Genomic DNA, 12359 nt, shown 5'->3' with positions numbered 1-12359 from the left:
TGGCCATATGGCCACTCCATGCTAATCTGTTTTAGTTTCTTTCTAACAGTGACTTTTGGCATTATTAGTAAGTAGGATTGCGTCTAGGAACTGTTGGATCTTCTTCTTATAAGCATCCCAAATATGCTGAATTATGAGGTTTTGAATTTCACTGTTTTCTGATCCTTAAGCCTGAAATCAATAACCACAGCATCTGTTGAGATCCGAGCAGCCAAGAAGGAAAGAATGAATCATTGATAAACAGTTGAGGATTTAACTTCCTTCACCGTTATTTTATTCTTCCCCAGATTCGTTTGTCTAGTTATTCTTTTTGGAATAAGTTAAGATCGTTTTCCAAGTAATTATTTTTTCTCCCAGGTACTCATAAGCATAGTGCAGACAAATTGCTTAACCACAATTTGCTTTCTTTGTCATGGTTGAGATCCCCACACAAATTATGAAACCATATTTACCTTCTCAGATTCCCTCCCATCCAACCTGATATTCTCCAGACCTATCAAATTTCATCAATTCTCAGTGAGTTAAGCATGGGTAACATGTCAAAAGAAATTCCTGAGATTACTAGTAAGAATCACTATTTTAACCATGGTTTGCTAATGCAGACTTAATTGCTGTTGCTGTGAATGATACAGACTCTGTTTCACTACCTAATTATGGGACTTTGGTTTTAATGAGGAATCATTTTTTACTTATTATTGGGCTGATGGTCGTCCAGCAGCTAAGTGCAAGAAACTACACATGGGTATCTCTATTATATGATGACAAAATGGCCAAACTAAAAGATGTAACATCTGTGCCAGCCTGACCAACAATGAGGGTGACTATGATAGTGGAGTCTTGGGAAACCACTAGCGGTGCTGAAGCCAGTTCATGTATGAATCTGAAACAAAATAGACATAGGGAAAGAAGGATCAAAGGTTCAGCTGTTTTCAGTAATTCCCCAAAAGATAATGAAGAGAACTTAAGGAAAAGCTTAAGAATGATAGGTAACTGGAAATAGCTCCTTCGCCTTTACCGGGATTGATACTACAGGGAACTAAGACATAGCTTTAGTTCATGAGAGGTAGTATCTACGGTTGGTTGTGTCTTCTATTCTAATAAGACAGTTCAGGCTTGAACTGTTGGACTCTTGGTGTCCTCTAAATATAGATTCTTACATAGCTAGAATACCACCAATCCATCACAAGACGGAGATATCAGCAGAAAGCTCACTCTCTAGAAGTATAAAAAAATAAAAAAACAAAACAAAACAAAGCTTAAATCACTCTATGAGAAATGCTAGCTGATAATTTCCATGAGTAGGTAGGTAAGAAGATAATGAGCTGGCCAGCAATTCCTCACTCTTAGAAGAACTATCAAGAAATTATAGTGGAAAATATTATTTTAGAGGAGATATTGTTCCTTTCTTATGTCCGGTAAGGTGGCTTTTTATATAATGCTTATTTTGTCTTCATTTTGAACAAATGACATCCAACAAATTAAACCTTTGCTGTTCTATTCTGGCATCTATTCATATTCGTGCTTAAATGATGAACTGCCCTAACAAATTAGTTATCTTAATTTAAACAAGCAAGACCGATAGAAGCTCAGAGTAATACTCAGAAGTTGCTGCAGAGTGACAAGGCTCCATTTTGCTATCTACTCTGTAGAAAAATTGCTCCAAATTTGGAATCACCATCTTTTAACATTATCCACTGAAAACAAGAAGAAAAAAATCCAATTCCAATACATAAAAGAATTCAGCATACTCCCATTTTCATCTCTTTCAGATGTCAGAGAGCAACTGAGGATATATTATCAAACCTCTGACCTCTGCTCAATCCCCTATCCATTCCTACTGCCAAACCTAACAATTCCTCCAAATGTCTATAGTGTATTTTCTTTTCTTTCTCTGGCCCCCCCCCATGGATAAATTACTTTTTATTTAATAAACTCACACATATTAGATTTTAATTCCAACCGGCTAGCTTTAAAAATAAACATTCAACAACTCTAAGAAGCTCCGATGTTCAAAAGCCGTGCTGATATGTTGTATGATACATAGAAAACTGCATTAAAATTTCACATCCTGGATCTATCTGGAAACTGATCCTGAGACTATCTTTTCCCCCTTAGCTCATCTGCAATGCAAAATGTAATGTTCACTTGTTATTTGAACAGTTACGAGAAGTGGGGTATTAAACGCTATAGACCATAGCTGAAGGAATTCTCATCCTCTGACCAGGCTATTTTCCTCTTCTTCATACCCCTTCCAAACAAGGGGCTCTCTGTTTCAAAATGTATGTATTGACAGGTGATGTAACATTTTAAATTGCTGCAAGTGTACTATTTTTGCTGTTTAACGGCTGTAAGTTGCTAGACAGCAGACATCTCCATGGTAGCCTTTTAGAGAAAGCAAATATAGGGAAATCAACATAACATGGGATTTGGCCAAACTGTTCCTCCTATTACAGCCGAAGCTGGGTCTTGGATACTCACCTGCATGGTAGGCTACAGACCCTCTGCTCCAGCCAGGATGCCGATTTTTGGGGTAATCCTAGGGCAAAGAAGAAATACAGCCAGTTTGAATATCATCACATTTCTTTTGGCAAAAAAATGCCACAGAAAAGATGAAAAATTTAGGCTTATATTGAAGAAAGTAGGGAAAAGCATTAGGTCGCTCAGGTATGAATTAAATCATATCCCTGATGAATATACAGTAGAGGTGACAAATAGATTTAAGGAATTGAGATGTGATAGTCAGAGTGCCTGAAGAACTACGGACGGAGGTTCGCAACATTTTACAAGAGGTAGCAACTAAAACCATCCCAAAGGGGAAAAAAATGCAAGAAAGCAAAATGGCTGTCTGAGAAAGCTTTACAAATAGCTGAGGAAAAGAAGGGACGCAAAAGGCAAGAGAGAAAGAGAAAGATACATCCAATTAAATGCAGAATTCCAGAGAATAGCTAGAAGAGATAAGAATGCCTTCTTAAATGAAAAGTGCAAAGAAATAGAAGCAAACAATAGAATAGGGAGGACCAGAGACCTCTTCAAGAAAATTAGAGATATAAAGGGAATGTTTCATGCAAAGATGGGCATGATAAAGGACCAAAATGGCAGGGACCTAACAGAGGCAGAAGAGATTAAGAAGAGGTAGCAAAATTACACAGAAGAACTATACAAGAATAAGCTTAACTGACCCTGAGCCAAACATCCTAGAATGCGAAGTCAAATGGGTAACAACAAAGTCTGAGCAAAAATAAAGCTAGTGGAGGTGACAGTATTCCAGTTGAACTATTCAAAATCTTAAAAGACAATGCAGTAAAAGTGCTACACTCGATATGCCAGCAAATTTGGAAAACTCAACAGTGGCCACAGGATTGGAAAAGGTCAATTTACATTCCAATTCCAAAGAAGTGCAATGCCAAAGAATGTTCAAACTACCGCACCATTGCACTCATTTCACATGCTAGCAAAGTTATGCTCAAAATCCTACAAGCTAGGCTCCAGCAGTATGTGGACCGAGAACTACCAGAAGTACAGGCAGGATTTCGAAGAGCCGGAAGAACTAGAGATCAAATTGCCAACATACGCTGGATCATGGAGAAAGCTAGGGAGTTCCAGAAAAACATCTACTTCTGCTTCATTGATTATGCTAAAGCCTTTGATTGTGTGGATCACAACAAATTGTGGCAAGTTCTTAAAGAGATGGGAGTACCAAACCATCTTATTTGTCTCTTGAGAAATCTATATGCGGATCAAGAAGCAACAGTGAGAACCGGACACGGAACCACTGATTGGTTCAAAATTGAGAAAGGAGTCTGGCAAGTCAGTATACTGTCGCCCTGCCTATTTAACTTATATGCAGAGCACATCATGAGAAAGGCAGGGCTAGATGAATCACAAGTTGGAATTAAAATTGCCGGGAGAAATATCAACCATCTCAGATATGCAGATGATACTACTCTAATGGCAGAAAGTGAAGAGGAACTAAAGAGCCTTTTGATACAGGTGAAGGAGGAAAGTGCATAAGCTGGCTTGAAACACAACATTAAGACAACTAAGATCATGGCACCCAGCTCTCTTAATTCATGGCAAATGGATGAGGAAGAAATGGAGATAGTGACAGATTTTATCTTCCTGGGCTCTAAGATCACCGCACATGGGGATTACAGCCAAGAAATTAAAAAAGGCTTGCTCTTGGGGAGGAAAGCCATGGCATAGCTAGACAGCATACTAAAAAGCAGAGACATCATCCTGCCAACAAAAGTGTGTATAGTCAAAGCTATGGTTTTCCCAGTTGCAATTATGTCTGTGAATGTTGGACCATAAGGAAGGCTGAGCACCAAAGAATTGAGGTCTTTGAACTATGGTGCTGGAGAAGACTCCTGCGAGTCCCTTGGAATGCAAGGCGGTCAAACCGGTCAGTCCTAGAGATCAACCCTGACTGCTCTTTAGAAGGCCAGATCCTGAAGATGAAACTCAAATACTTTGGCCACCTAATGAGAAGGAAGGACTCACTGGAGAAGAACCTAATTCTGGGAAAGATTGAAGGCAAAAGAAGAATGGGACGACAGAGAATGAGGTGGTTGGATGGAGTCATTGAAGCAGTAGGCATGAACTTAAATGGACTCCAGAGGTTGGTAAAGGACAGGAAGGCCTGGAGGAACGTTGTCCATGGGGTCGCGATGGGCTGGACACGACTTTGCAATTAACAACAACCGTAACTATATAACTATATCTGTCTGTCTGTCTGTCTGTCTGTCTGTCTGTCTGTCTGTCTGTCTGTCTGTCTATCTATCTATCTATCTATCTATCTATCTATCTATCTATCTATCTATCTAAGCAGTGGCAGAAGGAAAGGAAGGGGAGGGGAGTCCTCCTAGGAACTGCTAAAACTCTCACATGAGAGATCAACCAACATCTTCTGAATATACATACATATATACATATTTACGTATGTGCATGCGCACACACATACGCACAATATATATCTGCAAGTTTAAATTCAAAGCAGCTAGGGCCCCTTTCTTCTTCCCACCACCAAGCTGTGACTGTATAAACAGGTTGCAATACAGCACAGACAATTTAATCCTTAGGGAGCATGCTGAAAATTTTTTAAACCACAAGCAGTGGCGGAAGGAATGGGAGGGGAGCCTTCCTAGGAACTGCTAAAACTCTCTCACATGGGAGTTCAACCAACATCTTCTGAATTTTCCCAAAGCTTAGCAACTACAAGGCACTGCTGCTCAAATTAGGTTAGCTAAAGGAGTAAAAGAAGACTATGACAGGATGAAGAAAAACTAACTATGGGGGAAAAAAATCAGTCTTGATTTCTAGGTGCCACACTTCCTTCCTTTAATTTAAACATTATGTGTTACCATACTGTTCAACTACCTCATGTCTGGAATCTTGGTTGCTGCAAAAAAGAAAAGTTTCTAGGGTCAAGCATCAAGCCTTCCACCATTCAGGTCACACACTCTGGCATCAGTGGTGAACCCAGAGACAAAAGTCCTTGCTCAGCTGAGACTGGTTTGTCCCTTTTGATAGTTTTAGGCCTAGTTTTAGAGATCTCTGAAAGCTGAATCATGGCAACTGGACTTATTTTCTTGTTGGTTTGAGACATTTCACCACTCATCCAAGCAGCTTCTCCAGTCTCAGCAAGTTGGTTAGGGAAATCTGAGTAAGCAGAGAGTCACCGGAATGTACCAGCTAGCACAGATGATACCTCTGTCTACTACTTTTTGTGCTGCCTTTTCATATTCCTGCATTAAACCTCAGGGTTTCTTTTCTTTCCAAAGTGTGTGGCAATATGTCACCTCCTCAGATTCTCCTAGCCAACTTGCAAAATACGAAGGCAAATAGAAGCTGTGTTTGACCATCAAAAGCCATTAATGGATGGTTGACTGGATCTGGGAAGAGTTGTGGTCAGCAAGAAAACACCTGGGTGGAGAAAATTCTGTTGCTTTGCACCCACGAAAGTCAAGATGCAAACATTGTAAAGAAAGTCACAAATGGCTATTTATATATTTGTGCCATTACAATTAGCAGAGAGGGGTTACCGAACAAGGCCCTGGCCTTCCCTTCTCCCAGAAGAGATTGTATGCATTAGTCTAGTTTGTAGTGTAGAAAGTTAGCATCCACCCCTCCTAGAAGAATGAAATATTTTAGGAAATATTAAAAAGGCAGAATATTATATTTCCCCTAAAAGAGAAAGAGAAATCTTAAGGGAGACAGAAACTCAGAGCTTCAGCTCCCTGCCTCCAGCAGATATTTGGTGCCCACTGAGAAGGACTGGGCCAGCCTATCTACAAAACAAAAGACCTTCAGCTCCAGACATGACCCTCCAGGATGTAATAGGATTATCTAGTAGCAGGGCTCACTGCATTGCAAAATCACCTGGGGACATTGCATCACCCTCCAGGCTTCAATCAAACTTGATTCAGACAAACATGACCCCACATGGCCCCATGGGAATCTGACTACAGCCAATAGAATACATTTCTTGCACAGGAACAGGAAGCTCAAGGGCAAGACCCAAGAGAGGGTATAAATAACCCTCACTCTCCACTCCATGTGGTCAGCTGCCCAGGACCTCAAAGCCATGTGATCCTGTCCATCAATAAACCATCTTTTCAATCAGCCTCCATGTTTCCAGTGTCTTTCTCCCCTGGAACTGAACCAGATGGATATTTCTTCCAACGGTAGCTATTACATAATACACTACTGTACTAGTATTATCGCTACACTCACTTCTTGTAGTCTTCAAGGCTAAATGCAAGCAGGTTAATTTTAAAGCCAGGATGACTTAAATAGCCCATCTCCACAGAAATCAATTATACTGCATCCACACTGGATGAACCTCATACCCTATTCCTTCAAGTCTTGGCTCTCTTAAAGCAATCTAGTCCTCTGAACATTTCCTGACTATAATTCTTATCAATATTAATGGCTAGCTGGAACTGATGGGAATTTGAGTGCAACCACATTCAGCCATTCTGTCTCAAGATGTGGAGTGGCAGCAGTTGGAAGCAGACAGATATGTAAGCGGTTACACAGATTTTTTGTGTGTGTGTGGGATGATTGGCTTTTTCATTTTGTGTCAAGACATACTAACATGGCATGAAAATGAGTCCAGATGTTTTCATATTTCACTCAAAGAAGAGGGGATCTGGTGTTTTTGTATGATTTACTTATCCGGTCTTACAAATTCTACTTAATTTCTGAGCAGACAATTCCAGCACTGTTCGGCATCCATCATGATTAAGTTCAAGGATGCAAACCAAATCAGGTAAAACAGAACAGTGTATGGCACATTTTTCTGACAGCATTCAATTTTTAATCACACTCTGAAGTAAAGCTGTTACTTTGTCCTAACTATCAGAAGTTTTGGAAACATTTAGCTAGATCACATTCATGTAGTTATCTTGGCCACAAAACAGAAGTGGCCACTCTGAGGTTCTTGCAAAACCAAGTCAAAAGCCTTCAGTTTATAGGTCTATTGTTTGATTTTCAATCCTGTTATATTCTCATCCTAATATCTCCAATTAACACTTCTAAAACTAAAATAAAAAGCAAAGATGACAAAGGAAATCTTTGTCTTGTTTCCTTCTGTATTTCAAATGATTTAGTTAGATCACCATTAACAATAATATATGCCTTTTGAGATGTATATAGTCTACTTGCATAACCTAGAAGCAACTGCCTTCTTTCAGGAAATTCTTCAAATTCCCCAATCTAACCTAAAAATTGTGGGAGATTTCCTAAGATCTGCTATTCAAGTACAGTACTAACTAAATTCAATTCTCTCACTAGAGATTAAGCTTGACTTGAAGATTTTTTTTCGCATTACCATCTAAGTCGAGACTTTTTGCCTACACTTTTTCTGCTTTCTTTTCCTCGTGATGGCTAAGACTCACTACGGCTGTTCCTGGTTTCCTAATAAGCTGAAGCAGGATTCCCAAAAATCAGTTTCTGGTTATATCCAGGCTCCCTTGCCTGCCCCTCATCCTGCCCTTACGTATGCACAAAGACACACCAGATGTAGAAATGCCAGATCATTTCAGGGCAAGTTATTCTCCGGTGAATCAGGAACTCAAGGGAGAATGAAAGGAAGTTGATCCAGTTCTTTCTGTTTTGGATCTCCCATGACTGCTGGGATTTGCTTGTTGTAGCAAAAGGAGGAGGGAATGAACTGGCTCAGTATCAAAGCCCACATGAATCCAGGCCATGCATAGAGGCAAACAACAGAACCAGATGGCTGCATCGGACAAGAAAGGAAGAGGGACAGGCGCCAATCCAGCCCCAATATGCAATGCAACCTGGTTCTAATTTATTTATTGGAATTTGCCAGTAACAAGAGAGCCTAATTTAGCCAATCAAGAGCAGAAGACGTTGTGCAGGACAAAGAGGCATCGATGGGTTGAAGACAATAGTTGATCAATGACAGTGCATACATTTGCTAAGGATTACCCTGATCTTTCCAGATGTCCTATTTTTGCTCTGAAGGAAAGTGGAAAAGCAGCAGCTAAACTCAAGGCCTCCGTTTCGCAGGCAGAACTTTGCAGGTTAACATAAGCAAAAGTCAAGAGGAAAGAAAATTACTTCCTGGCAATACAGCTGCAATGTTGAACATTCTCCATGGTTCACTTTAAAGCGACAATAATGCTTTAAAATAGGACAGACGGCACGCTTGAAATGTTTCCCGTTGTTGAATGTTGTATTTCATTAATCAAGATTTCAAGTTGAACTGGAGTTTTTAAATTTCCACCTGCCTATCCCCACCCCCATCTTTGAGCTGAAAGGGGCCAGTTAGACCCGTGAGTCCAGCCCTTGTTTAGGGAAGGGTCCAAATGAAAGCATCGTCGAACATCCAACCTCTGCTTAAACATATCCCACCATCTCTCTGAGAAACACATTTGGGGAAATTAAAGAAAAAGCAAGGTGCTGTGCCTGCAGAAACAAAGGGAGGGGATGTTAGCTTTTTACTGTATTTTGCAGGGCACATCGTCAAGAGTTAAAGGAGAGTTGTGGAAGAAACTAGTGAAATGGAAGTTCACACAACTGCCAGGTCTTGGGGAAAATGGCTATAGCAGGGGTCCCCAAACTTGGCAGCTTTAAGGCTTGTGGACTTCAACTCTTAGAATTCTCCTGCCAGCTATGCTGGCTAGAGAATTCTGGGAGTTGAAGTCCACAAGTCTTAAAGCTGCCAAGTTTAAAGACCTCTGGGCTATGGTGTAGCAGCTTCACTACAAAAGCTTCATCACCAACCTGCAATTACTGAAATTGACAAACTGCCTGAAGACAGGGTGAAGAGATTGCAATAGCCCTCAGAGATAGAGTGCTGCCTTGGGGGGAGGGATTAGATAAGAGAAAAACAACCTTGCTGCAGCAGCTCTATGCAGTGACCGATCTTTAAAAAAGACTTGTCCCAACTGCCCTCCAATGAGAGAAAATGTTACTTTCTCCACGATCCATCACTACTTTGTTTTAGGTCCATCCTACCCCTTATGAACGCGACAAGGAGGCTCTGTGGTATGATTTCTATTTGGCAGCTGGACCATACAGTGACTCATCATTTCACATGGAGAGTTTCAAACATCTGCTGCCTGACTTGTCCTAACACTGAAGCCTCAAACCGGTCAAATTAAGCCCCACCTTTAAGCAGATTCAGAGATACTGCCAGCCATCTTCAGTTTTGCAGAGACATTTAAAAGAGCAAGGAATGCAAAGCTCAACTGAGAAGCAAACATAGGCCTTTTGTTAGCCCTTGCTTAGTTCTTCCCTACAGCACCTTTTGTGGGCAGCTGCAAACATTTTTTGTCACTGATTGTGGGATTTTGTAAACTGGGTGGTACTTCCCCAGAAGACACCAAGGGAAAGATCCCAATGAAGAGTTTTGGTTTAAGGCTGTCGGTGAGACCTAAGGGAGTGTATCGCAAGGAAAAGAGGACTTGAAAGCTCCATGTTAGAGGGAACTTCTTATCTTCTCTCAATACACAGCACAGAGCAGGCATATTCCTTCATACATACCTAAAGTTTTTTCCCCCAATTTGATGTCACATTGGGACTCTACACCTGGGAACATCAAGTTAATGAGGGAACCTCTAAAGGCGAGACAGTCTCCATTTGCTCTCCTGAGCTTTCTTACCTTGCGGGCAAGGCCCAAAGCGATGTAGCACTTCTCTCCTGGATCCACAATCTCCACCTCAAAGTAGTGACTCCTGGTACTCAAAGGCTGCCGAGCTTGTGCAAGACCCACATCGATGATGCTCTTCCCTTTCCCTATATATTCCAAGAGCTGCAAAGAGAAGACAAGACAATAGTTGACTGCCCATCTGGCCTGACACTCCATCTTCCGAAGTCACCACAGGCAGCCATAATCCTATCAACATCCTCTGTTGTTGTGTTAATTATAGAGAATTCTGAAAGCCTGACAAGCAAAAGAGCAAACAAGGACTCCCAAAGGTAATTGAAGACAGCCATATGGTAAGCATTCATTAGACTTGGTCGCTGCACGGTAATTAAACGGTCTGTGTGTGCCTTACAAGGTGGAACAGTGTGCAACAACAATCAAATCAAGAGTTAACATTTGAAACCACAAACTAGAAAAACCCTACCTTTGCAAATATCACACAACCACTTCAATGGTTATGGATGTGGAAGACTGCTTTTCAACAAGGTGGGAAAAATCCCCCAAACAACTTTTTTTTTTTTTGCTTTTCCCATTTTAAATATTTTTCTATTTTAAATAGGCTACAGAAAACTGAAGTAGGAGTCCAAGACATGCACCCACAAACTATTCTGTCTTATTTCATAGATCCTTCCAAGCTAAAGGTTGCAACAGCGAATTTCGTTCTCTTCTAGGTCCAATTCAAGGTGCTAGTTTTGAAGTTTAAAGCCCTTCATGGCATGAGGCCAGATTATCTGAGGGACCACCTATCCCTGATTACATTTGAAAAATCCCAGCAGAAAAGGTACACTGCAGGTCCTGTCCGCCCTGAAGCCACAATTGGCAGAAGCCAGGAGATGGGCCTTTTCTGCCATGGTGCTCAGCTTATGGAATCTTATTCCCCCTCAACCCCCCCCCCGACATGAGGCAGGTTCCATCCATGTTAATTTTCCAGAAGCCACTCAAAATTTAATTTGGCCATGAGGCCTCGTGGCCTCAAGATACCTGGTCATTTGTTGAAATGGCTCCATTGTTGCTGTCCTCTCTTTGCATTTTAATCACAAATTTAATTTTTAGACTAGTCTTATATTAGTTTATTCCACCAGAGTAACATTTTGTGAGATAGATGATTATATAAATATGATAAATAAATAAATATATACAAGTTCTCCTTTCATCACTGAACACCTCGAAAGGGCTAAAAAGCCTCTAGTCCTATTCAGATCCAATGTTCAATGTGATTCACATCTAGTGGCAGCGAAGCAAAAATCCTCTTTTGGTTTTTGCATTGCAAAATATCTTATATAGTTTTACACCAAGGACGCAGACAATTCTATGTAAACTAAGGAAGTTGAATAAATGTTCGCAAACGTTTTTTTTAGTTTTGCATCATTTAGTATGCTAACAGTATAAGGAGCCAGGAGAAGCCAGAAACTTTTGTATGCCAAGCATAAAAAGCTCATATTTTAACAAGTAGACCTTTTTCCCCCCGGGTTTTCCTTTGATAGGACAGACCCTAACCTAAACGGTGTGCCATTTGAAATCAAACAGAAATGTTGACATCTCCATCCCCCACAGTTTAAGAAGATTGTACCCAAGGACAGCCAAGTTATAATGACACCAGAGGCTAACCATCCCACAAGTATTTTTTTTTTCTATGATGTTGGCAATCAAAGGCAAGAGCACATTAAATTCTAATTTGCTGGCCTTTCGTGACACCTAACACCAGTTTTGCCGAAGTACAGGGCTGCCAGGAATACATTCTAGAGATTTCTTGCATACTTTCCAGTCTATCTTTCGAGCCACGCTGGTTAGAAATCTCCCGTTTTTTTAAAGAAAAGCAAATGGATTGCGGGAAACATCGCCACAGAGTGCCAGCCTCCCATCCCATTTCCGGGGAGAAACCAAAACCAACCACTGCAATGTGCCCTTCAGGTTACCACACTCAATCCCTAAATTAGGCCAGCAGAGCATCAATGATGAAGAGCTACAAAAGTATGCATGATCTGACCCTCTGGTGCTCCTTTTTTTTTTTTTTTTTTTTTGCATGTGTGCACAGAACACCCCTCATATGAAGCCCAGCCATGTGCTGAACCAAACTTTCCTGGCTTCTGCAGCCGGGTGGAAAAAATGCAAACCGCTGACCCTTTCCACTGGCTCTCCAGGCTGCTGCAGAATTCCGAGAACTGCTCATCCATCTAAACAGAAA

At 40.9% G+C, this 12359-nt stretch overlaps 1 protein-coding gene across 3 annotated transcripts in view; it reads right to left on the bottom strand.

Annotated features, from left to right (window-relative positions):
• The window catches only part of SPRYD3 (SPRY domain containing 3), a 48223-nt gene that overhangs the window by 11881 nt on the left and 23983 nt on the right, over positions 1 to 12359 (bottom strand). For all 3 annotated transcript variants that reach the window (XM_070934991.1, XM_070934993.1, XM_070934990.1), the window contains exons 7-8: positions 10130 to 10279; positions 2479 to 2536 (exon numbers count right to left, since the gene is read on the bottom strand). In XM_070934991.1, the coding sequence (XP_070791092.1) occupies positions 2479 to 2536; positions 10130 to 10279 (208 nt within the window). The remainder of the gene's footprint in view (positions 1 to 2478; positions 2537 to 10129; positions 10280 to 12359) is intronic.

Source organism: Pituophis catenifer, unplaced genomic scaffold (genome assembly GCF_029215685.1).
Source record: "Pituophis catenifer annectens isolate HBS135680 unplaced genomic scaffold, rPitCat1.0.hap2 SCAF_2, whole genome shotgun sequence".
In the NCBI taxonomy this organism is placed as follows: Eukaryota; Metazoa; Chordata; class Lepidosauria; order Squamata; family Colubridae; genus Pituophis; species Pituophis catenifer.
The sequence above is the reverse complement of the archived record's forward strand: the minus strand, read 5'-3'. Positions and strand labels throughout refer to the sequence as shown.